Here is a 26095-nt window from a genome sequence, read left to right as displayed (position 1 = left end):
AGTTTTGCGGGAATTGCCAATTCGGCGTCAATTGTTTGAATGGACAAAAAGGAAATTACAAAAAAAAAATCCCTGTTATTAAACAAAACATAACTTTTATAAACATAACGAATAAAACACAACAATGCTACAGGCTGAAAAAAACTGGAAGTTGGAACCACACAAATAACAACCATAAACCCCTATGTTATATATTAACAGCTTAGTCCTTATGAACAATCCGTTTATAAAATACATTATTAACGAATCTATAGGCTATTGAAGAATAAACCGAATATGAAATATGATCCTTGCATAATGATCACAACTAAACAAGCAAGCACTCATTTTATATATAAACTATATAAAAAATGTTAAGAATTGGAACATTTTGTAAAAAATCTAAAGACTACAGGCTAAATAAAAGCGCCTCGTCAGAGCTAAACATCACCGCACATGTGTCAGTTTACAGCTTCTGGAAAGACCAGACAACCTATACAGATCACACAATCTCAATAAACAACATGTAAATGTATAAATATTTCGATAAGTATTGTTATAGAATATTTATAACTATATGATCTTGCTTTTTGGTTATGTCGATACAGCTTTGATCTCTCTACAAGCGGTTGTTACAGGCGCAGCAAAAGGGCGTCTCACACTGTCAGTGGCGGAATACAGCACTGGCAAGACGTTTTATTATTATTTTATTTGTTGCAGATTTGCGCGTTGTTCCTTTTAAAAAATACCTTTTATTTTTTAAATCTCTCAAGTTAATGTTGTCTATCGAGTAACTATCGAGTCCCTCGGATTGGAGTTCAGTGCGCAGTAAGACTATTGACCAACCGCCCTGTAAGTTTAAACACTACAGGTCCACAGCTCTGGTGTGGTATGAATTACATGTTTTAAATGACAGCGAGATATGCTACGCTTAGTTTTTATTGCAAAATATACATTATAACCCAGTACACAATAAAATAATATGTTTTGAATGGCTTATCTATTGACGGCGTATATAGCCGTTAATTAAATAGGCTTAGCATATTTTCATTAATATTAAAACACATTAATACAAATTAGCCACCCATTGATTTTTTTTTCGTTTACGTATATTTTTATCAAACAAAAAATTTTTCATTTTCAATGCATTTTTGACAGAGTTTGTAAAGGCTTCAGCTATTCTACCTGTCAGCTGCACCTGCCTAAGTTTTGCAACTTGACTTGTGTTGCGGCTCGATGTCTGAATGAGAAAGAGAGAGAGAGAGAGAGAGAGAGAGAGAGAGAAATCAGTCCTCAGATTCGATGTGTGGCCGCACGTCTCAGTTACTTTATTGCTATTTTTTATATTGGCTCATCTAAATAAACTTTTCATATATTAAAAGCCGAAATATTGCCAGACAGAAGATCAACTTTCGGTTTTTGAAGAGAGCGTCCTCAGTTATAAAAGATGCGCTCATGTCGGCCTATTCATTATGGATTTTTTTTACATTAAACACATAATCAAGTGGAAAAAAGAACAGCTGAACTTCGGAAAAAGTGCTCACGTTGGCACGAAGTTTCTCTGCAGTTGGATTGTCAATGGCGCGGCATTTCTAAATCACTCGTTTTAATAATAAAAAAGAAAGATATTTATTATTAAACATTGTGAGAAGATGGTCGAGTGATTTTTTAAAAATGAGAGTATGCTTTGCGTATTTATGGCCATTGATCTATCCACGACCCACCCATAGTTAAACATGAATGTGCGCGTATAAATAAGTTATGATTCCAGATACTGCCACCTTTGTCAGGCAAAGTTTGCAGATTGCCTCATTAACGTCTTCAGGTTCTCTTATGCATTTGGTTTGAACCCAAAATATTGCCAAACAGGCGCTTTTGCATTGCGTTTTGACAATAAATCGTCCGCCATCCTCTTTCTGTAAATTCGACTCCTCTTTTCTCCTCACGTGGTAAATAAAATATGACGCACTGTAGCTATGTTTAGATTTTAATTATAGAACATACTCTCGTTTTAAGTCAATTATTTATAATTATATTTTCCATTTATTTCAAATAAATGTTTAATTAAAAAAAAAAACGAATAGGCTACTTAAAAAAAACAAATGTGGGGACGGTGTCACGGAAAAGTGATGTCACCGGTGTTGCGTCTTAACACCGGTATCACCGTCAACACCGTCTATCGTGGCAAGCCTAATAGTGAGGCAGTCGTTGTTCATAAGATATTTGCCAGATTTAAAATCAAATCAGTTCTGTTGAAGTCAGTTTCAAACACTTTTCCAATAAGATGCCTACGAGAGTGTTTGTTTGTTTGCTTGCTGTCTAAAAAGTCATTTTAAGAAAACATTAAGTCCCAATCCCAATTCTACTCCTTAGCTCTACCCCTTACTCCTCATTTTGCGCGTTCATGTGAAGGGGAAGGGTTGTCCCAATTCTCTTAAGCTTGAAGGCGTCGGGCTAGGAGGAAGGGCTAGATGGGGGCCTTGCCGCGGGCCTTGGTGCCAATTAAAAGTAAAGAAAATAAGTATATTTATATGGACAGATAAGTAACTAGATAGAATAGACAGGAATATATTGATCTGTGCCCCGCTGCACACTGCAGAGTGTAGACGCGAAAGGCAAATGCCTGCTCTCCGCTTCTGCTCTCTCGCGCCTGACAAATAAACACCTACGTTACACAGAGCCCAACATTGAAGTTTGTGATTGGGTCAGCCCAATGTCAATAAAGAAAAGAACCAATGGGCTGCAGATTATGTCACATGGGCCGCTCTTTCCAGAAAAGAAACATCTCACTTTCAGAGCGTGACAGCTCACAGGACCATGACAGCTCGTCAATCACTTAGGGAGAAAAACATGACAGTCTGCTGTGTTTTATAAGAAGAATGAAGAAGATGATCAGCCCGGCCCAAAAAGTACGTCGACCCAACGGGAAACTGCCCGGTCTGCCCCTGGCCACAACAGGAAAAAAAAAAGGCAACTGCGTTAATTGCGTTAATTTTTTTTAACGCGTTAATTATTTCAAATTAATCGCATGCGTTAACACGTTAATATTGACACCACTAATAAAATTTTATATATATATACACAGCAAATTTTAGATAGTAGATTTAACTACCTTAGAGTTCAAATTAACACTCCCTCAGAGTTTATATAGGAACCACTATAAGTGTTAAAAATAACACTTTTGAAAGTGTTAACATTGTCAACACCAAGAGAGTGTTAATTAGCAAACTCTTATTGTGTAAAATATCTGTTAAATTTCTGAAAAAAATACAGCAGCTGTGGTTGCCAGAATCTTTCTGTGAAAAACATGGAAGTTTTATAGAACTGTATAAATTTACAAAAAATAACCATATTTCATGAACTAATACAATGTTCAGTTTACAAAATCATAGCTTAGTGCAAAAAAATTTCAAGTCTTTAGATACAACAATGTTTTCATGTGTAATTGCAATTAGCAAACAGATTTTGACTGCATTAGTAACTACACAGTTACCTTTAAACAAAAGAAGATACAGCATAACATCAAATACTCTCAGTTCATCTTGGACTTGAACAGAGACGCTATTATCCTCCACAATGGTGACACAAAAACCGTTTAGCTGTTTTTCTTTTTTTTTTTCATTTTTAGATTTTACAGAAAAATACCAGCAGCTGTGGTTGCCAGTAATCTGCTGTTTTTAACATTCATAAATTCAGTTTACAGAATATTTCTGTAAAAAACACATTCAGCAGTCTGTATTTTTTTATCGATCTCACACTGCAAATTTTAGATTTAATAGATTTAACTACCTTAGAGTTAAAATTAACACTCCCTCAGAGTTTATATGGGAACCACTATAAGTGTTAAAATAACACTTTTGAAAGTGTTAAAATGTTTAACACCCAGAGTGTTAATTAGCAAACTCTTATTGTGTAAAATATCTGTTAAATGTATGTCAAAATACTTGCAGCAGTGGTTGCCAGTAATCTGCTGTTTTCAACATTTTACATTCGTAAATTCAGTTTCCAGAATATTTCTGTTAAAAACAAATCCCATTGTCTGTATTTTTCATTCGAACACTTGTAAGCCTTAAATTCCAGAGCAAAATCCTAACTAGTTAATGAGACAATTAAGTGTCTAATTAAAGGAGGATTGAGAATTGTTGATGAACAACTGTTAACAAGCAGAATCACTGAAGGAAAGAAAAACACAAGCCAAAACGAAAGATGAAATCAACTGAGAAAAAAAAATCTACATAAAATAATAATCAATAAAAATAAAACAAATTACACAATAAAAAATGTTATTTTTCAACATCTTTAAAAAAAACATATCACATTAAACAACTTATCATGGAGCTTCACCTATTACTGACCTTTGACTTTATTTCTGTTATGTGAACAAAAGCTCTTCATGAAATTTCTGTTGTTCATTTGAAGTCACCATGATGGAGGACAGAGTCTGCTTTAGTCAGGCTCTTCAACTTCTTGCTGTAAATGTCTTTTATTTTTGCTGCTATAGTTAGTGTTAATTACACTATTTATACATATAGCATGGAGAGCTGAAAGAAAATTAAAGTGTCTGTTTGAAGAGATTATTTATGATATCTTAGCCATCCTTTCCTGCTTGTTTTTTAATTCAGTATCATATTAGTTATGTGTGAGAAATAAATAATATTCATAAATGAAACCTCTGAAGCTCCAATAAAATAAAACCAATATTTACAATGAGAATGTTTGATCTATGGCAGAATTTAAAAACACCCAGACATCAACAATTAGTCTTTGAATCTCAATAATGGTGACAAACAAAAAAATTAAAATCAATAAAAAAAAACACTACTGAACTATCACCTCCCAAAAACAACACAAAATAAAGGAAAAGAAAGAGATTGTAAGAACATAAAGCTGCATAATTTATTCATGCTGCAATGCATGCTGGGAGCTTTGTACTATGCTGGCACCCAGCATGCATTGCGGCATGAACTATGCAGCTTTTTTTTTTTTTTTTTAGCAACCACGGTTGAGGTTTATATCCTGATTCTTGATGACTGTGTGTCATAAAAAGTAAGCTGGAGCTTGAATGTTTAGTGCATGACACTCTATTTATTAATTGCTTCCAAATTGTTTGTTGAATCTTCTATGAAGAGCAGCAGAATGCCAGTAGTATTGTCCCATGCAGCTTTAATTCAACTATATTTGCATATCTTTAAGAATCAACTTATTAAACACCTGAAATTATATCTAGAAAAATTAAGCACAAACAGTATAGTTTATCTTGACCTTTCTTGCTATAGCTAATGAGTTTTAGAAACATTAGTATATCAGAATAAAGCTTCAAGAGCTCAAATAAGCAGCCTCTGATCTCCATGATGGTGAGGTCAAATGAAATATTTTTAATAAAAAAAATAAACCTCTGTTCATTGTCAAATATTCTTACAGAAATAAAGTTAAACTGTATCAGTGAAGCTGCTTATACTATTATTTAATGGAGTTGTTTAATCCTCTGTTTTAATTCAGTTGGTTTGGTGTGTGTCTGTAGATTTATTTCTTCATTCAATTTCTTATTCCTTCAGTGATTGTGCTTGTTAACAGCAGGTGTTCAACAGCAGGTGTCTGAATTCACTTATTTGTGGTCATTCGCTCTGTCTAGTGGACTAAACTAATTGACCAATTTAAGGGCCAGGTGAATGAGGGTGTGGCGAGATTTCAGACACTCTGATTAGTTTCTCAAATACAAGGGTTTTCTACAAAGGTAGATACATGTTACTCTGTATGACAAGGAGGCAAATCAGCTTCCAACGCTGAGAGGGTTATTTTACCTTTATCTAACTCTAGAATTTTAACACTTTACTCTGAATTACCACAACACTTGAAATTTAACACCAATGAATTTGCTGTGTAGATAGATAGATAGATAGATAGATAGATAGATAGATAGATAGATAGATAGATAGATAGATAGATAGATAGATAGATAGATAGATAGATAGATAGATAGATAGATAGATAGAATTAACAGCATGAAATTAATTAGCTTTTATTTTGAATTAGTTTGAATTTGATAGCATTAATTTGTATGTTGTTGGCATCTATCTAGTATGAATTAGCATGTTGTTAGCATGATTCTAACATGGATTAACATGGTATTAGCATGACTAAAGCATGGGTTTGCATGTTTTTAGCATAATTCTAGCACAAATTAGCATGATTTTAGGATGGATGTACGAATTTGCAAGTTGTTAGCATGGTTCCAACATGCATTAGCATGTAACCAGCCTGATTTTTTTTCTATAAAAAATAAGTTTATGGAAGATAAGCGTATTTCATGAACTGATACAATGTTCAGTTTACAAAGACCTAGCCTATTGCATAAAAACACAAAGTCATTTAATGCACTAATGTGTTCATGTGTTTACAATTAGCAAACATATTTTCACTGCATCAGTAACAACACAGTTATCTTTAAACAAAAGAAGATGCAGCATGTCAACAATTACTTGTAGTTTATCTCGGAATTGAGCACATTTGCTACTGTCCTCCACAATGGTGACACAAAAAACATTTTACAGTATTTTGCTGCTTTTCTGCTTGATTTTACGGTAAAATACCGGCAGCTGTGGTTGCCTGTAATCTGCTGTTTTTAACATTTAACATTCGTAAATTCAGTTTACAGAATATTTCTGTTAAAAATACATTCCACAGTCTGTATTTTTCATCAAACACATTTAACCCCTCAAATCCCACAGCAAAATCCTCACTAGTGTTCTCAATACAGAGGGTTGAACACTCAGACAGTGATGAAGTTAATGAGACAATGAAGTGTCTAATTAAAGGACGATTGAGAATTATTGATGAACAACTGTTAACAGCAGAATCACTGAAGGAAAGAAAAACACAAATTACAGCCAAAACCAAAGATGAAATCAACTGACATTAAAACTCAAAATAAAATAATAATTAATAAAAATAAAACAAAATACACTATTCCCAGAGATGGGTTGCGGCTGGAAGGGCATCCGCTATGTAAAAACTTGCTGGATAAGTTGGCGGTTCATTCTGCTGTGGCGACCCCGGATTAATAAAGGGACTAAGCCGACAAGAAAATGAATGAATGAATGAAAACAAATTACACAATAAAAATGTAATTTCTCAGAATCTCAGCAGAGATCATTAAACAAAAGAAGACAGAGTCTGCTTTAATTGGGCTCTTCAACTATTTGTTCTGACATTAGTGTTTAATTTGGCTGCTATAATTAAATGTGTTACTCACACTATTTGTATAGCATGAAAGGCCAAAAGAATAAAACATTAATGAACCTGAGAAGGTTAATTATGATATTGAAACCACCCACACCTGCTTGTGCAATGAATATGAATATTGAATATCTTGTTAATTGCCAGTGGGAAATGAAACCATATGTAAAAGTAACCACATGATCTACAGCAGGGGTGTCAAACTCCATTTCTGGAGGGCCAAAGCCCTGCACAGTTTAGTTCCAACCCTGCTCCAACACACTCACCTGAAAGTTTCAAACATGCCTGAAGGACTCATTTAGTTAAATCAGATGTGATTTATTAGAGTTGGAACCAAACTGTGAAGAGCTGCAGCACTTTTGGAACTGATTTTGACATCTGTGATTTACAGCAATGACTGCTTAACAAGTTTAAATACTCCATTCACTATACGAATGATTGTTCTATGGCAGAACTTAAAAACACACAGACGTCAACAATTAGTCTTTAAATCTCAACAATGGTGACAATCAAAAAATATAAATCAAATAAAAATCAGCCCAGAACAATACAAAACAATCTTCTGAAACATGACCTCCAAAGAACATAAAATAAAGAAAAAGAAAGAGATTGTAAGAACTTTAAGCTGCATAATATATTCATGCTGCAATGCATGCTGGGATTTTTGTACTACACTGTAAAAAATTGCTGTTAAAAAACAGTCAGATTCTACGGTAAAATAATGTTTTTTCACTAAAACAGTAATATTCTGTTAAAAACAGTGCTTTCTGGGTAACATTTTTGTTTTCAAGAAAGTAACCAACTGCAGAAAACTGTGAGCTAACAGAGTTCAGATTCGATGTTTTGAAGTCTGTGTTTGAAATCACGCTTTGTGTCCTTGTTCACTATTTCATACACTAGTTAACTAATATAGTTCACCTGACTGTTTTAATGAACACTAATGAGTGAATTCAGACACTGATGAACACCTGCTGTTAATAATTACAATTACTGAAGAAAATAAACAAGAAACACAAACAGTGACTTGAGTTACAACATTAAATAAAATAAAATAAAATAAAACAGCTTCAGTCTCAGCAGAGGATCATTAAACAACTCCACAAACAACAGCAGACACACTTATTACTGACTGATTTGACTTCCATACTATTCACATTGAGATCCAACAGAAATTAAGGTGTTTTTTGTGTCACCGTAATGGAGTGAGGGGCTGGTTTAGTTGGGCTCTTCACCCTTGAACTGATTAATTCAGACTCTCCAATCACTATAATAAAGAGTTAACAAAATGCTTGTATTATAGCAGTCAAGTTGGAAAGTCAATAAATAGAGAAATATGTTTGTCTGAAATTAGTTCTGATAAATGTTTTGGAATAAATCTGGAAGAAGGGCCTCATGCAATAGATTTTATGTTTAGTTACAGGTATTAATTAAATTAATGAGAAGTGAAAACAGAAAGATACCTCCGTAATTACTTAACAGTTAAGAAATAACATACAAAAACAGTTCAGTTATGACAAATACACACTCAGACCTCATGAATCTGACCTTGTATCTCAACAATGGTAACATCTCAAATGTTTCATGCTACAATGCATGCTGGGAGTGGCATGGTACAAATATCCCAGCATGCATTGCGGTATAAAAAAATGTTGTATAACGGTCTAAGAGTTTTCTTTACTTGTGTTTGATTCTGCTGTTGTTTATGTTTAGACTTTCAGTTGCCTGTTTGTGAGTTAAACTGTTAATTTTGTTAGTTGTCACCATTATTGAGGTTCATCCGCTGATTATTGATGTCTCTTTGAGTGCGATATACACCATAGAGCAGTGTTATTGTCCAAGATATTCTTAAAAACTTCCAGAAATCGTTGCCATAAATATACATAATGTAAAACAATAGATTTAACATTGAATGGGAGCAGTAAATTTTATTATACTAAATGAGAACAGACTCTGCCATTTAATAACAACTTAAACATCACCAGATCTTACTTTTTCAGATTTAGGTTTTTGGCTGGCTTGCCACAACAAAGGAGCTTTTTAAGCAAAGTTCTTAACAATTGCAGCAGCTAAGATATATAAATGTCAGGGCTAAGAGCCCAACTAAAGCAAACTCTGTTCTCCATGATGGTGACGTAAAACTTTAACTTTTTCTCAAGAAGAACTTTAGTAGATGTTATACAAAAATACATGTATTAAGTAATAAGTGTAGCTGGTGATGATGTTTGTAGAGTTGTTTAATCATCCGCTGATCATTTAAATGATTTAATCATTTGTTGTTCTTCAGGTTATTTCATTATAAAGCTGTGACTAAAGTTTAGCATGTTCTGTTCTTGTTTTTTCCCTTCAGTATTTCTTCATTTGTTCATTGTTAATCCTCAGTTATCATTTAATTAGTCAGTTAATTAATGAATTTTCTTCAGCTTTGCTACATGTTTCTTGAACACTCAGTAGTGTGGACACTTCAATAAAAACTGAAGTATATGCTCTGGGGTTTAAAGGGTTAAAGGTGTGAGAGGTAAAAACACAGTGTAAAAATGTATTTTAACAGTAATATACTGTTAATTTACACAACGGAAGTAGACTGTAAAAAAACAGTATATTGCTGGCAACCACAGCTGCCAGTAGATTACTGTTAAATCAAGGAAAAAACAGTATTTTACTGTAAAACCTGAAGCTAATTTCTTCTGTGTGTCACCGTTGTGGAGGAGAGTAGAGCCAGTGTATGAGTTAAAGATGAACAATGAACTGCTGATGTTATTCTGCATGTTTCTCTATTTAAAGACAGCGGCTGTTTAGTTGCTGATGCAGTCAGAATCTCTCTGGTGATTCCAGATTTACATGTATGTGTGCTGTTGTGAAAAATAAGACATTAGAGTTAAACCAAACTTTTCTAATTAACTAAAATAAGTTATCGTTATAAGTATGCTTCTAAGCATATATAGCACATTACTTCATAAACTCATTCAGCAGTTGACCAAGTTGAGGCAGTTGCTTTCAGTGAGCAAAATGAGTTCACTTGAGTATTGTGTAAATCAATGTAGTCCATGTATTTTTACAGCAACATACTGTAAAATAACAGTACATTGCTGGCAACTGCAGCTGCCAGTATTTTCCTGTTTTTTAACGGGACAATTTTTAACAGTGTAGATGCTGGTACCCAGCATGCATTGCAGCATGAATGAATTAAGCAGCTTTTTTGTAGCAACCATGGTTGAGGTTCATGTCCTGATTCTTGATGTCTGTGTGTCTTAATGAGCAGCTGAAGAACTCAAGGTTTTGAGCATGAAATGTATCAAATTTTATTTCGTATTTACTCCTTGACAGTTGTTTGATGAACTTCCATAGTAAGCAGTTACACATCCCAAATAATATCAGATAAAACTATTGTCTATGGCTTAACTTTTCAAATAGTAATAATTATATCTGCAACCATTGATTAAGTATGAACAGTAGAGTTTCTCATCATCTTTCTTGCTATAACTGATGAGTCTCAGAAACTTAGTTACAACAACCAGACAAACATTAAGATTGAAATGTAAAGGTTCAAGAGCCCAACTACAGCAGCTTCAGATAAATCAGATATTTTTTACAGTGTAGCATGAATTAGCATGTTGTTATTTTTCGTATTTTGTACAGAAATGAGCTGTTAATCATTTAACAGGTTTTCACTGTAGATTGTACAGACTTTTACCGTTAAAATCAGATACATTTTTTACATTGTAGCATGAATTAGCATGTTGTTGGCATGATTCTAGCGTAGATTAGCATGTTTTTAGCATGAATTAGGATGTAATTAACACAATTCCAGTATGGATTAGCATGATTCTAGCATTAATAAACATTGTTAGCATGATTCCAGCATGAAATTAACGTTTCCAGTATGGATTAACATGTCATTAACATGACTCTAGTATGAATTAATGTCTTTAGCATGATTCTAGCATTGATTAGCATGTTGTTAGCATAGATAGATTGGTAGGTAGTTGGTTGTTAAAGGTCAGCTGTAAAGCTGCAGTAACACTTGACTTTTCTCCCCATAGACTAGGGTCATTCTTGAATGATTCGTTCATTTTAAACGGATCTTTAATATGACTCGGGAACTACGAGTCCTGTCAGGGAGGGATTCGTTCATCCGCGCGTGCGCACATTTGTGCAGGTGGGATCGTTCATTTCAAGTCTTGAGTCGTTCATCACAGAAAGACAGAAGCCAATCATTTGCATTTAAAGCCGGAAAAAGAATTGATCCGTTCACCTCTCAAGTCCTCTATCAGGTTTGAGTCATTCGTTTCTCATGGGCCAATCATATGCATTTAGAGAAGGAAAAAGAATTGATCCGTTCAACTCTCGAGTCCTCGGGTTTGAGCCATTCTGTCACGTGATGAACGAATGATTCAAGAACCAGAAGACTCGAAAGGTGAACTAATTATTATGGCTCCTATTGGCTCAGACTGTGTACTTTGGTAAAGATTATATGTGACTGTCAGTTTAACGTGAACGAACCACTGACATTTGAAGACATGAAGAGGTGAGCTGAGAAAAGAGACAAAAATACCTTCATAGACAAAAGAGCTGGTAAACATTGAATTATTATTTTCTTCTCATCGTATTCTATTTATGACTTATTTTTTAAAGGATCAACCTTTTTGGCTAGTTGTAGATGTGTTTGGAAGCAATTTGTAACATTTTAATAATATTTTGGCAAATTGAACCAAATGAACGAAATGACTCGCAAAAAGATTCGTTCATCTCGATGAACGAGACTCAAAAGATCAAAGTCAGTAAAATGATCCGAACCTTCCATCACTACCATAGACTTCCATTCATACGCACGCAAATGTGTCAGACTGGAAACGCAGGGTCATGCGTTAAGTTTCGCAGTTCGCTGCGGTGCAAAGTTTAAGCTTGGTGAACTCTGACCTGCGAAATCCAATCACTTGACTGTGTCAAACTGCCAATAATGTAATGTTTTGTTTTAACACTATTTTAGCTTCACGCAAAGCTGATGTAACATTGGATGTTGTTGTTATAAAAATGGGTTATATCTTCACCGAAGTGTTGTTCAGCCACTAAAATCTTCCGTTAAAAGATTGATGTGACTATAGACTGATTTCACGTGGCCGCCATTTTTAAAAGCGAAGTCGAGGTTGCGGTGGGAAGAAACCCGGAAGTATTGTTGGGAGTTGCATAGGAAGTTTGTGTACTTGGCTGTATATCTTATCAGAGAAGAAAAAGTGACACAAATATATAATTCCTCCGCTTTCCGAGTGACCCGAAGATCCGTTCTGAATGAATGGTGAAAATAAAAAGGGATATCAGAGCTTATTTTCAGCTAAGTTAAGGGAAATGTCACTAGTTAACTAACGTTTTCTTTCCCAAACACACGTTTTAGATGCCATTTATCAAACTTGAGTTACTGAACTGATTTTTTCACTATATTAGACTTGTCACGATGCTGAATTAAAAGAAAAACAAACAGGCAATTTCGCACTAACATTTAAGGCACTGTTGATGGTTTTCTTAAAACAGCGCTGATTGAACACAAGCTCACCTCTTCATGTCTTCACGTGCTCGACAGAAATGCTTGTGATTGGCCAAGAAAGTCATCAATTCACCCACCGCTGTTTACTGAGCACAAACACAGACGGGCCAAACAATCTCTAGTATGGGTAACTGCTTGATGACTCGACTGATCTTCACGGCTGCTTCGCACTCCAGTCTCCGTGTATCTGTGTCTGCACTGGGTGAAGAGCAGTAAACTGAGTGAAAACACAGATACACGGAGACTGGAGTGCGAAGCAGCCTTGAAGATCAGTCGAGTCATCCACGCTCAGCGGCTCTTCAATGTTAGCCAGTTTTAAAACTTCAGTACCGGGACAACACTATTACAGACAACACGAGGATGTGCTACAGGGGCCTGTAGTGTTTTATCACTCACCGTGTTACATAGGCTGAAGCAGAAAAGCGTCCCCACAATGTTTTTTTTTTTTTATCAATATATTTTTTATTATTTTCACATCAATAATTTACAGAGTCATTTCAGTATAAATGTAAACATTCTTTTCTAACCACCCTCCACCCCTTTCCCACCCTCATAAGACAGAACACTTAAACAGACATACTTGTGAGACATCGAGCTGATGTGTAAATTAGGAGGAAATAAACAATTAACAAACAATAATGACAAATACAGGATTAAAGCAATGAAGTGTCATACTTTTCCATCCGTATTTTTAGTCCATGTAACATCCAAGTTATTCATGTATTCAATAAATTTACCCCAAGTCTTCTCAAACATTGAAGAGTTTTTTTTAAGAATAAACATTATTTTTTCAACAGGAACATAAGAAGAAAGTTCTCTAAGCCATACAATATGACTTGGTGGTTCTACTGATTTCCAATGTATAGCAATGCATTTCTTTGCTGCTATCAGAGCCATTTTAATTAAACGTAAATTTTTCCTTTGATCGAACAGAAGAACTGACTCATCCCCCAACAACATAAATCTTGGATCAGGTAAAAGGTTAACATTGGCAATTTTACTAATAGTTTGTATTATATTTCTCCAATAGGTTTTAAGTTTGGAACATGTCCAAAACATATGAAATAATGTACCAACCTCAATCTTACATCTAGAACAATGTTTTGAATATGAATCACTTATTCTGTGCAATCGTTCAGTTGTATAATATACCCTGTGTAAAATATTAAACTGTATTAATGTATGTCTACTATTAAATTAAAATGTTAGGGGACTTTTACAGATATGTTCCCAAGTATCTTGATCAAACATGCATTCTAAATCTTTCTCCCATTTAAGTTTTGAAGATGACACTTCCATCTCATACAAATCGTTAAGGTTGCTATACATATAAGACACAAATCCTTTGGGTTCTTTACTCTTTCTTATAATAGCATCTATTGGGAGGGAAGATAGAGGTCCTAAATTACCCTTTTGCATTGTGGTAATATAGTGTCTCACCTGAATATATTTAAAAAAATGTTTAACAGGAAGGGAAAACTTTAATCTCAATTGTTCAAATGTCATTAGTATGCCCTGCTCATATAAATCTCCAAACATCTGTATTCCCTTTTTGTACCAGTATTGTGTTATTCCATCTCTTAATGCTTCAGGAAGAGATGGGTTACAGTGAAACGGAGTATTATTATACATTGAAAGTAGCCAATTTTTTTTTTTCTTGATTACAAACCCCAATTTGCAAGTGTGCCTAATGAATGGGTTACTAACTGCCTTCATAACACAATTCAAAGCGATGAATAAGGCCTTATCTAAAGGTATTTCCTTTGCATGATAATTTTCTATTTCTAACCATGCGGGTAACAATGTACCCTCCATCTGCCAAAACCACACTGCTCTCATCTGTGCTGCCCAGAAATAAAACAAAAAATCGGGAAGTTGTAGTCCACCTTTTTTGGATGTCATCTGTAATGTCCTAAGCTTAATCCTTGGAGTTTTTTTATTCCAAATAAAATTTCTAATTGAGCTGTTGAGATTCCTAAAAAACTTTTGTGGGATAGAAATAGGGAGGGTCTGAAACAAATATAAAAATTTAGGAAGAATGTTCATTTTTACGCAGTTTATCCTGCCAATTAGTGATAATGGTAGTGGATTCCATCTTTCCAGATCTCTAATTACCTTTTTAAGTAATGGGGAATAATTCAAAGAGTGTGCTTCTTCCAATTTCGAAGGAATATTTATTCCTAAATAAACCATTTTTTCAGTATTCCATAAAAAAGGAATGTTATCTAAGGGTATTTTCTCCCCAGCCGAATTCAATGGCATCATAACGCTTTTATTAAAATTAATTTTATAGCCAGATATGTCCCTAAAGTTTTCTAAGAGTTGAGACAAATTAGATAGAGATAAATCAGGATTAGTTAGATATAGCATCACATCGTCCGCGTATAATGATATCTTGTGTATACAACCTCCTATTTCTAATCCAAAGATTGATTTATGTGTCCGTATTGCAATAGCCAGGGGTTCTACCGCTAGAGCAAAGAGTAGCGGGGAGAGGGGACATCCCTGTCTGGTTCCTCTTGATAAATAAAAATGTTCAGATACATCAGAATTAGTACGGATGGCTGCCGATGGATTCCTATACAACATCTTAATCATCTCAATAAAGTTTGGACCGAAATTAATTTTTTGTAAAACCGCAATCAGATAAGACCATTCCACTCGGTCGAAGGCTTTTTCTGCATCTAAAGAAAGAGCAATCACCGGAAAATCAATTTGTTTTGCTGAATAAATAATATTCATTAGCCTCCTTATGTTATCGAAAGAGGATCTATTTATCCAAATTGGTCCATGTGAACTAAACTAGGCAGTACCCGCTCTAAACGTAATGAAGTCATTTTGGTAAGAATTTTATAATCAGAATTAAGCAGTGAGATTGGCCGATAGGAAGCACATAGATTAGGATCTTTGCCAGGTTTTAAAAGAACTGTGATTTCACAGTGATTTCACAATTTTCCTGGTTTAAAGTCTCTGGTAATTCTTTTTTATGAATTGCCTCTGTATACATTGAAAACAACGGGTCTGCTAATTTAGAAAAAAAAGTTTTATAAAAATCCATCGAAAACCCGTCTAACCCAGGTGTTTTAACCCCGGCTAGAGCAGTGACTGCAAATTGCATCTCTTTTTTCGAAATTTCTTTTTCAAGTTCTTCTCGATCATTATCACTTAAGACTGGTATATCCCATTTACTTAAAAACATTTTAATCGTCGCCTCCTCTATTCCCTGAGATTTATAAAGTGACTTATAAAAATCTAAGAATTCTTGGTTAATTAATTTGGGGTGTTTAATCATTTTATTTTCGGATGAATATATTTTAGGTATAGATTTACTAATTTCTTCTTTTCTTATTTGCCATGCTAGTATTTTCCCGATCTTATCTTCATGTTCGTAATACTTCTGCCGTGATCTGAGAAGTGCATTTTCTGCTTCTTTGGATGATAGAATATCATATTCCATTTTTTTTGACTGCAATTGTTGAAGCAGCTGAGCATCTTTATTTCTAAAATGTTCCCTTTCCATTACTGAGATTTCTTTTTCAAGTGATTGTAACTGTTTTTGATATTGTTTTTTTCTACCGGAAGAAAAAGCTATGATTTGACCCCGTAAGAATGCCTTCATGGCCTCCCAGATTACACCCGAAGAAGCAGAACTTTTATTTGTACTAATAAAATTTTCTATATTATTATTTATGAAGCTTAATGCGTCAGAGCTATTTAGTAAATGGCCACTAAATCTCCAAAGCTTATAATTAGGCATTTCCAGAGAGCATTGCGCTAAAATAAGTAACGGGGCATGATCTGACAATATTCTTGGTAAATACTCACACAATTCAATCAAATAATCCTTCGCTTTTGGAACAAAAAATTAGTCAATTCTGGAGTAATTATTATGCCTATGCGAGTAGAAGGAATATTCTTTTTTTGTTTTATTCTTAAATCTCCATACATCTATTAAATTAAAACTTGAAAGTTCGTATTTTAGAGCTTTAGCAACTTGACTTAAGGGTAACAGTTTAGTAGATGATCTATCTAACACTGGGTCCAAAACTACATTAAAGTCTCCTCCAATTATCAGCTCTGCAGTTGGGCAAGCAAATTTAAAGAATATATTGTGAATAAAATCGGCACCTTCCATTTCAGGACGATATATATTTACTAAGGTTATTCTTTGCATCCCAATCGTTCCTCTTAAAATAATATACCTGCCTGCTTTGTCTTTATCAACAGATTCCATTTTCAAGGGAATGTTTTTATCAATAAGTATAACCACCCCTCTTGATTGCGATGTGAAGGAAGAAAAAAAAGCTTGTCCAGACCACTGCTTTTTAAGATTTAGATGTTCGGGATCAGTCAAGTGTGTTTCTTGTAGAAGGGCAATTCCAATATTATGCTTTCTGAGGTATAACATTACTTTTTTTCTTTTAAGTCTTTGATTTAAATCGTTAACATTCCAAGTCACATATTTATATTTCAGTGTATCTGACATTAACTATAAATTAATGTTTTATTTCCTGAGTGCCTTGAGAACATATGGTTAAACAGCCCAACACCTAAATAAATCGAATATGTGTTCTGTCCAATCCCCCCTACCACCACTTCCCCAAACGAAGTGTGAAACTTTAAACCCCCATGACTGAGTGTGCACTGCATCATACAGTCGACCTTGACTTCTTGTCCAAACTTAAAGCTCCCTAAAAAGTTATGTATATCCCCACAAATACTTATATTATGTACTTTAAAGCAACGTAGTAATCACTACGAACAAGTGATAAATCCGAAATATGCAAGTTAGTAAACATTTGAACAAAAATATGAACATATATTTCTCTTGCCAGCTTTTCAATATAAAGATCACTCTTGACAGAGTTAACGTTAAGTTTTTACATGTTCATCCGAGAGAAAAGTTATCCACCGTATATTTTTAGCATAGTTTGGTGTGATTGTTCAGGTAACGTTAGAGTTGGATGATCCGGAATTCGTCTTTATAGTTTTAGTGTCTTATCCGACAAGCAGATGTGGATGATGTTGTCGAAGATAAGTTTCTGCTGATGCCTTGGAGTTGAAAGATCTTTGTCCCTCAGGCAGCTGAATCCTCAGCGTCGAAGGATAAAGTACGGCGTAAGACACATCATTATTGCATAGCTGTCTTTTGAGTGCGCTGAATTCTTGTCGCTTTCTAAACAGGGTGGATGACATATCCCGAAAAATCATAATGCTAGAGTTGCTATAGGTGAGCTTACCGTTTTCTCTGGCCGCATTGAGGATCTTAAGTGTGTCTCCGTACCGAAGGAATCGAACCAGAATGGCCAGCGGTTTGCCATTTTCAGCCGGTCGTCGTTGCAAAGTGCGGTGAGCTCTTTCAATTTCGTAGAACTCGTCCTCCTGATCCAGAATCTTAGGTAACCATTCCTTCAAAAAATCCACAGCATTCCTACCTTCCACTCCCTCTGGGAAACCGACAAGATGTAAATTCTGGCGACGAGATTGATTTTCGAGTTCATCAATTTTATCTTTCAGCAGTTTGATTTCGTCGTCAGCAGCCGATTTAACATCCGCGACATCTTTGTGAAGGCTCGTTACCGCTTCTTCCGTCTCCTTCTGTTTAGTTTCTACCTCCACCATTCTCAGATTCATCGATTGTAGTTCGTTACCCATTTTCTCCACGGATTCTGCAAATTTACTCAGGCGTCCGTCAATTAACTCCTGGATTCTGAGAAATCCTTTCTCCATTTCTGCGTGGAACCAGGGCGAGGGTTCGGATAGTGGCTGCCTCGTGTCGTGTGTATCATCCTTTTTGTTGTCCGTTTTCTTTGGATTCGGCATGTTTGTTGTAAATTATTCGGGAGCTCTCCACACCACGTCCTACCCTAACGCTACCATAACCGGAAGTCCGTCCCCACAATGTTTAACATGGTGCCATGAACTGAAGCCTTGGAGGACACTTGAGCATATTACTCTTACAGAGATTGTGATGTTGTTTGATGCCTAATTTGCTTATAATTGTTTAAATTAAACTTACTGTATAACATTTAAGTGATGTTTACACCATTTCTGCATTTTAAAATCTCGGCAACAGCTGGAGGTTTGTAGTCCACAGCATGTTGCTGCAATTTTTACAGTGCTGGTCCTACACTTCCGGGTTTCTTCCCACCGCAGCATGGCGGCCGCGTGAAAAAAGCGTATTTTCAGTTTCATAAGGGACCTTTTACAGCATTGATAATGTAGATATTAATTATTTTAACAACAAATCACAAGTAAATACTCCTATACTGCCTAATCTCCCTATAATGTTTACCATGCAACTCTAAATTTTTGCTCTGAAATAGCATGTCAGTTTGGCTTAGTAATGATTGTAATTCCTGCACGCCGCCGGACAAGCACTAGTCGCTTTTAACTCATGAGAGAGGGCTCTTTTGCTGTCATCTTTAAGGTGCGCGTGCTCCTGTTTCAGGAGGTGTGGCTCTCGACGGCAGGGAAGGGACTGTGATACAGAGATTTAAGCTAAGCTGTTAGCATTGTGGAAGATCACCTACTGCACCTTTAAATCTCTTTAACTGGTTAATAACAAGAAAAGTGATAGATTTCACCGTGTGCTGCATAGAAATAACGGAAAGCTAGATGCCCCGTAAGCGGCTGGATGGTACGACAGCGCCACCCCCTGGCTTTAGTGATTTTAACACATTGCTGTAAAAAAAATCTGTAAAAATACAGGAAAAACTACCGTATAATTGTGAAGGAACTTTCCGTATTTTCATTTTACAGCAATATTACCCGTATTTTCGGTTACGCACTGCATTATGGAAGCAAGAATCTCAGTGGAACAGCGTGAGAAGCAAACGCCATTTCCTGTACACACACACCTCTCACTGTAGTCAGCCGTCGGAGAAGGATACACATCAAGCTTCTGTGGTGAAAAAGTAAGTGTTTTAGTTATTTTCCCCATTTTATATACCCACAACATGTTTTATAGCGTCGTTATGCTTTTAGTTACTGTGTTATTTGTTTGAGTGACTGAACTCAGCTTCTGCTGTGTGTCCTCGAGACAGGGCCAGAGCAAGCTGAACTGCCGCTCTAGGCAAAGGATGTTCACGGATATAACTGAAGACGCGGGTGGTGAGGGAGGTGTCGTGGACAGATCTGAGGTCGCGGGTGGTAAGGAAGGTGTCGCGGGCATACTGGGGACGCAGGTTGTGACAGAGGTGTCGCGGACGCCGCCCTCTTTATTCTGCCGCCTCGGTCGCCTTTATGGACGCGCAGGCCCTGCCTTGAGGCTGCTGCTGCATGTCTTTGCGGCTCGCGCGATGATTGATTCCGGTTTAGTTCATATTTGTGAATAGAATGTGAGTGCATAATGTCACTGTGTCTGTACGTGTTTTTCTATTCGTTTATGATGATTGGTGATATATTTATATATATTTTTTGTATTGTTCCAAGGCCATAGTAAAGTTAGCATACGCAGTTAGCATATTATTTGAAATGTTACGTGTTCTGGCATTCATCACACTTACTCATTAATTAAATGTTTTTTTGGAACAGATTAAATATCACCTTAGTTATCTTGACTGACCCTGAATAAACTTGCTGTTAAAGTAGTCGTGTGTGGCGCAGCTGATTTAAACTATTGTTAATCCCGTCGTAATGTTTACTTGCAGTGTCTGTGAAGAGCTCATCTGGAATCCCTAAAGGAGAGACCTTAACATCTTTACTTTCAGCAGAGGTTGGTTTAAACTCTTTAACATTCGTGACTTTATCAAGCACTGAACTGACAGTTGTTATTAACATCATTTGTTTGTGTGTGTGTGTGTGTGTGTGTGTATGTGTGTATGTGTGTGTGTGTGTGTGTGTGTGTGTGTGTGTGTGTGTGTGTGTGTGTGTGTGTGTGTGTATGTATAAAGGTTGTGGAAGAAAAAAAAATCCAGTACAGCTTACCTCTGGTATTGCCACATTCTTAAGAGAAGTAAAACATCTTTACTTCCAGCAGAGGTTGGTTTAAATCCTTTTACATTAGTGACTTCATCTAACCTATACATGTGTTAATGTGTTTTATATTATTCATTTAAAACCACAGACAATGACATTATGCATTGAAGACAATGACTGCTTGTTTGGTGGTAATGATATACAGTCACACTGCCTAGCTCTAACAGCTTTTTATTTCTTTTTTTTAAGGTGATTGACAATTAAAGATTGCTGTGGATCCAAAAGTTGTAAAATATCTATTTTTTATGTAGTTCTCAACATTACAGTAAGAGTTAAAAATTAAAAGACGCTTTATTATAGATTAACATTCAAAAAAACATCACAACCGAAAAACTTTCAAACTGTTTTTCACTTTCAGATTTATTTATTTTTGACTGACATTACCAGCTACAATCAAGCATGCATTATTATTTGCTGTCATGGTTTTGCAATCAAAAAAAGTTGTTATAATGGAAGTCAATGGGGCAAAAAAACAGCCACCAACTGGGTAGTAAATTTGAACAATAGGTTTAGGGAAATTCTTACACTTTAAAGTCCATACCACTTACAGCTTTAGTGTAGAGTGCCTGAGTAAAACATTCTGTCAATTCAGTATGAGATGTTGGTGTCATTATTCTTTCACTAATGAAAAGTGTTTCTCACCTCAATCCAAACTGAATCATCCTTTTTGATGTTACTTTGTTCAAAGTGTGTGATCTTTGATTGCAAGCATCTACATGTAGGCAATTTTTTTTTATTTTATTAAATGAATAAATTTCTAATTTCTTACATTTGACTATAGCATTAAGTTATACCAAGGTACTGTAGGACTTACAAATCAAATGAAATTATTTACACTGCAAAATTAGAACTAAACTAAATATTAAATGTTTACATGGAATGTAATATCAAAATATTTTTTGATGATTTTATCTAATTGGGCAAGTAAACACTTTTCCCTTCAAAAAAAAATCTGAAAAGGTGTGTTACTTCGGCAATTTTATTTAGTGCATCACTTCTAAAGCTAAAAGTATTTTTTCCTTTCACAGTTTTCTTGAAAATAAATCCTGGACGATGGTCATAGGCTGAGATGAAAGGGACTCTTCTAAGACCTCGGATGTTCTAAATGACTTAAATCCTTGGAAAATGTGAGCTTTGTCCAAAGAAACTGAACATTTGATTGCTGTAATTGGCATACAGAGAGGTAATGAACATACACATGGAGTCCTGCTTTTTGCAGTTCTCAACATCACAACATTCCTCCAAGACAGATGGATTTTTTTTAATTTTTTTTTTTTATATAGCTTGAGTCTAGCTATACCATTTTTCATTCTGAAATGTTTTACTTATGAGCTAATTTTTATAAGGTAATTTTAATGAAGTACTGATATTGTATGTTTATACGCTCACAAGAAATTTGTATGTTCTTTGTAATTTTGTTTTTGGATGTGCATTTTTACCAAAGCTGCAGGCCTGTTTGTTTCAGATTCCCTGTTTATTTGTTTAAGAAGTAATAGTAAATGCAGAAAATAACAAAGGGAAGCGATTATACAAATATAAATTCATGAAATACTAACTTTTCATTCTGTGACATTTATTTATGTTACCTGTTTCAATTTCAGTGCTTATAGTTTTCTTCTTTTGTAATAACTTACTGAATGTAATGTTAAAAAAATAAATTGTTTTGTGCACATTGTGTTATGATCGGGTAAGAGTAATGGAAGGACCCAAATTGCAAGTAAAAATACTTTATTGACGCAGTCAATATAGTATGACAAAGTCCAAAACCGGAAAAATAATCGGCAATCAGAAAAACAGATGGGGACCAAGTAGCAAGGTCTCAGAAAAGGACTCCACGCCAGTCCTAAACACAGAGAGATCAGCAGAGAAATAACAAACTGACAAGAGACATGCTGCCTAGATATAGCAGAGTTAACGAGTCGCAGCTGGCAGGCTAATCAGGACAGCAGGACTCCACATAGCACGTGACAAAAACACTGACGTCAGACACACGTGGAACACCAAAACAAAACAAAACCATGTGACCAAAAAGACACTCAGAAGTGCGCACACACCTACAACCGTGACACATTGTGCTTTATTTGTTGTTCTATGTTTGCAAAACTAAATTGGCTTTATAAAGAAATTTTAATGTACTCTTGCAAAATTTTATGGATAAAGTGTTTTTACAAATTTATGTTTCTATTTAAAGTTTACTGAAGTTTCTGTATAATCATTTAACGGAATAAGTAAATTGTACTGAGAATTTACTGTAAATTTATTGGATTTAAAAAAAAAAATGAAATTCAGTAAAAGAACAGAGAATGTACTGGTAATTACCATCACATTTTTTTTTTTTTTTTTACGGAAGTTTTACAGAATTTTCCGTTTACAAAAGAAGGAAATTTCTGTAAAAAAACAGGAAAATGTGCTGGTAATTTTATGCCAGTACATTCTCTGTATTTTTACGGATTTTTTTTTTTACAGTGCGTTAGCTTACTACTTATATTTTAGCTTACATTTTATTCTAAATTAAAATGACTGCAATCGAAATATTCATATTAATGTTGCTGTTATTCACTCCCATTACTCATACAACAACTTAGTTTAAATACAGTGATCTAATAAACTGTACAGCATTATACTTTAGTTTTTATACAGTAAACTGTGGTGTATTGTGGTATAAAATACCCTGTAGTTGTAGAAATGTTGTGTTACCATAGCAACTATTCATTCATTCATTTTCTTTTCGGCTTAGTCCCTTTATTAATCTGGGGTCGCCACAGCAGAATGAACCGCCAACTTACCCAGCAAATGTTTTTCTCAGCGGATGCCCTTCCAGCCGCAACTTAACACTGGTAAACACCCATACACACTCTACGGACAGTTTTAATTTTCCCAATTAACCTGTACCGCATGTCTTTGGACTTGTGGGGGAAACTGGAGCACTCAGAGGAAACCGACGCAAGCACAGGTAGAACATGCAAACTCCCAGCCAAAGCTCGAACCAGCAACCTTCTTGCTGTAAGGGCGACAGCACTACCTACTGCGCCACCGCGCCACCACCTTAGCAAATATAGAACAGATTTTTTCAATTACTTTACTATAGTATGGCTCAAAAAATATGACAAGATTTGCTATAAATTATTCTAGTATTGTTTCATGTAAGAACAAAATATTAGAACATTATTTTCACCAGCTAAAATGATTTTGAGTCAGTTATTAAGTAATCTTTTGGTGTAGTGTGTCATTTTTGCTATTAATTGTAATAATGCAGTGTAATTTTTGTTTGACAGCAGCCGATGCTCCACGCAGAGATCAGATAATTCAGAAGAACTGAAGAACATCTTCAAGACATTTCAAGAAACCTGTCTGCAAAGCTTTAGTATTAGGAAGGTTATAGATTCATGTGCTGTAACACTGAGGTTGCTTTCAAAAATATTTCATCAGTGAACTCTAGTGTAAACTAAATTAAGTCAACATTTGTTGGCATTTTTAATAACTTTTTTTGGTCTTATTATTAGTTGTGTCTGTCTTCCACAAAATAAGGATGTACCACACTGCCAAACACTTTCCACAACAATGTTTTGGTTAAAAGGGTTAAGATTGAATACCCAATACATTGATTGATGTATTATACACACACACACACACACACACACAAAGACGAATGAAAAATTGCTCTGTATTAATTGGCTGATGGCCATGTTTTTTCATGTTATGCCACCTTAGAAAACTGGATGGCAAATTTCAAGTTGCTTGGACAAACGACAGCTTAGATACAGTGTTTTTCACTTAATATACATTTCTAATTATGTCTAACACAAAAACACATCCACAAATAACAATGTTGACATGGAGAAAAAAATAAACAGAAATCTTTTATTTTAATAATAGTCATTAATCATGCTTATACACATTTTGTGTCACACATAGATATTTAAACCAAAGAATAGGTAACAAAATGTTAACAAGACCTTCAAGACCTTTTGTTGAAATGTATATACAGAATAATCAGCTTTCAGTGTAATTAAATATAATTTCATAAGTGGAATAAAAAACCTTGAATGGTAAGATTGGACTAAGTTTGATTTAAAATGCAATAACAGTGTTTTACCCATAGATTGTCTGTAATAAGTGCTCTTTTGCTGTCATCTAGTGGTACAATGACAAAACTTGAAGGACTTTAAATGTTGTATATTGGTTTAGAATCATGTCACGTGTCTGAATATCTGAGGTTTTAAGTTTTATGCAATCCTGCTACACAGTATGTTTTACCTGCTACACAGTATATTTGGTATCTGCCTATATCATATTATTTGTTGTAATTCCACTACTATTTTAATATTATAATAGTAGGAAAACCTATTATAGTTATGAATACTAATATAGTATTATTCATACTATGATTATAGTTTACATAGATATGCACATACTATTTTATATTGTATTGCTATTATTTATCTTTTAAAATATAATGTATTATTTTATTCTATAATATTGTATAGAATTTGTACTATTTTAATAATGTGTAATTCATTCTTTTTTATTAACGTTTTTATTCACTTTTATATAGATGGCCTACTGCTGTACATTATTGTTTGCTATTGTTTACTGTCAACTCTCTCTTCAAGAGGTAAGATCTGGAGCAACTCTTAACACTTCACAACGTACATGGAAAGAGGATTCCAGCTCTACTTGTGATAAAGGAGATACAATTATTGATAATACAGCTCTTTTTGTACTATAAAATATTCAGCTTCCTTTTATACTGGAGTTTTTCATGCCGTAAAATTATAATAAGTTCATAAATATAAGTTCATAATACTGTTTTTTTTTTTATCCGAGACAGTTGCATCTGTTTATATATATATATATATATATATATATATATATATATATATATATATATATATATATATATATATATATATATATATATATATATATATATATAGTTAAAAATACAATGCAAATATCTTCAACTATAATTGTGACTAGTCGAAACGGTTATAGGTATCTCTAATTACCATTATATATATACACGGATACATGACGCATATTTTAGAGATATCCACAACATCATTAGAGATATCTTCATTAAGTTTTGACTAGTCAAAATACATTTACAGAGATCTCGAATTTCTAATTTTCATTCTGACTAGTCAAATTATAATTATCACTCGTCAAAATATAATTAGAAATATATTTAAATATATTTATAGATAGTAAGAATAAAGGTTGAAATGCTAAAAAGGCTTGCCATAGGCGGCCGCATTTACGTTAACCGTGGCAGGCGCATTTAGCTGTGACGGGTATCAATTTTACCCCTGCAGCCAGTATGTCAAAAACTTATACAACGTCCACACTTATTTGTATAAT

The 26095-nt window shown here is 34.6% G+C and overlaps 2 protein-coding genes and 1 long non-coding RNA gene across 20 annotated transcripts in view; 2 read left to right on the top strand and 1 right to left on the bottom strand.

Moving 5' to 3' along the window:
- LOC137495521 (flotillin-2a-like) overlaps positions 1-24787 on the top strand; it is a 31158-nt gene extending 6371 nt beyond the window's left edge. For 2 of the 18 annotated variants that reach the window (XR_015491622.1, XR_015491615.1), the window contains exons 5-9: positions 19517-19671; positions 19797-20094; positions 20407-20471; positions 20650-20737; positions 21763-22404. Coding sequence is in view for 1 of the 18 variants with exons in the window: in XM_087254090.1 (XP_087110216.1) it covers positions 19517-19671; positions 19797-19906; positions 20407-20471; positions 21763-21771 (339 nt within the window). In the remaining 17 variants the exon portion in view is untranslated. Of the gene's footprint in view, positions 1-19516; positions 19672-19796; positions 20095-20342; positions 20472-20649; positions 20738-21762; positions 22405-23471; positions 23572-24009 lie in introns of those variants that run through there. The other 16 variants (XR_015491627.1, XR_015491625.1, XR_015491619.1 and 13 more) reach the window with 16 other exon arrangements.
- The window catches only part of rufy3 (RUN and FYVE domain containing 3), an 881807-nt gene that overhangs the window by 190727 nt on the left and 664985 nt on the right, over positions 1-26095 (bottom strand). The gene's annotated exons all lie outside the window — the stretch shown is intronic.
- The window catches only part of LOC148679708 (uncharacterized), an 890299-nt gene that overhangs the window by 593884 nt on the left and 270320 nt on the right, over positions 1-26095 (top strand). The gene's annotated exons all lie outside the window — the stretch shown is intronic.

This window comes from Danio rerio, chromosome 5 (assembly GCF_052040795.2).
Source record: "Danio rerio strain M-AB ecotype USA chromosome 5, GRCz13ab, whole genome shotgun sequence".
Taxonomy (NCBI): domain Eukaryota; kingdom Metazoa; phylum Chordata; class Actinopteri; order Cypriniformes; family Danionidae; genus Danio; species Danio rerio.
Note: the sequence above shows the minus strand (reverse complement) of the source record. Positions and strands in the feature narration are given on the sequence as shown.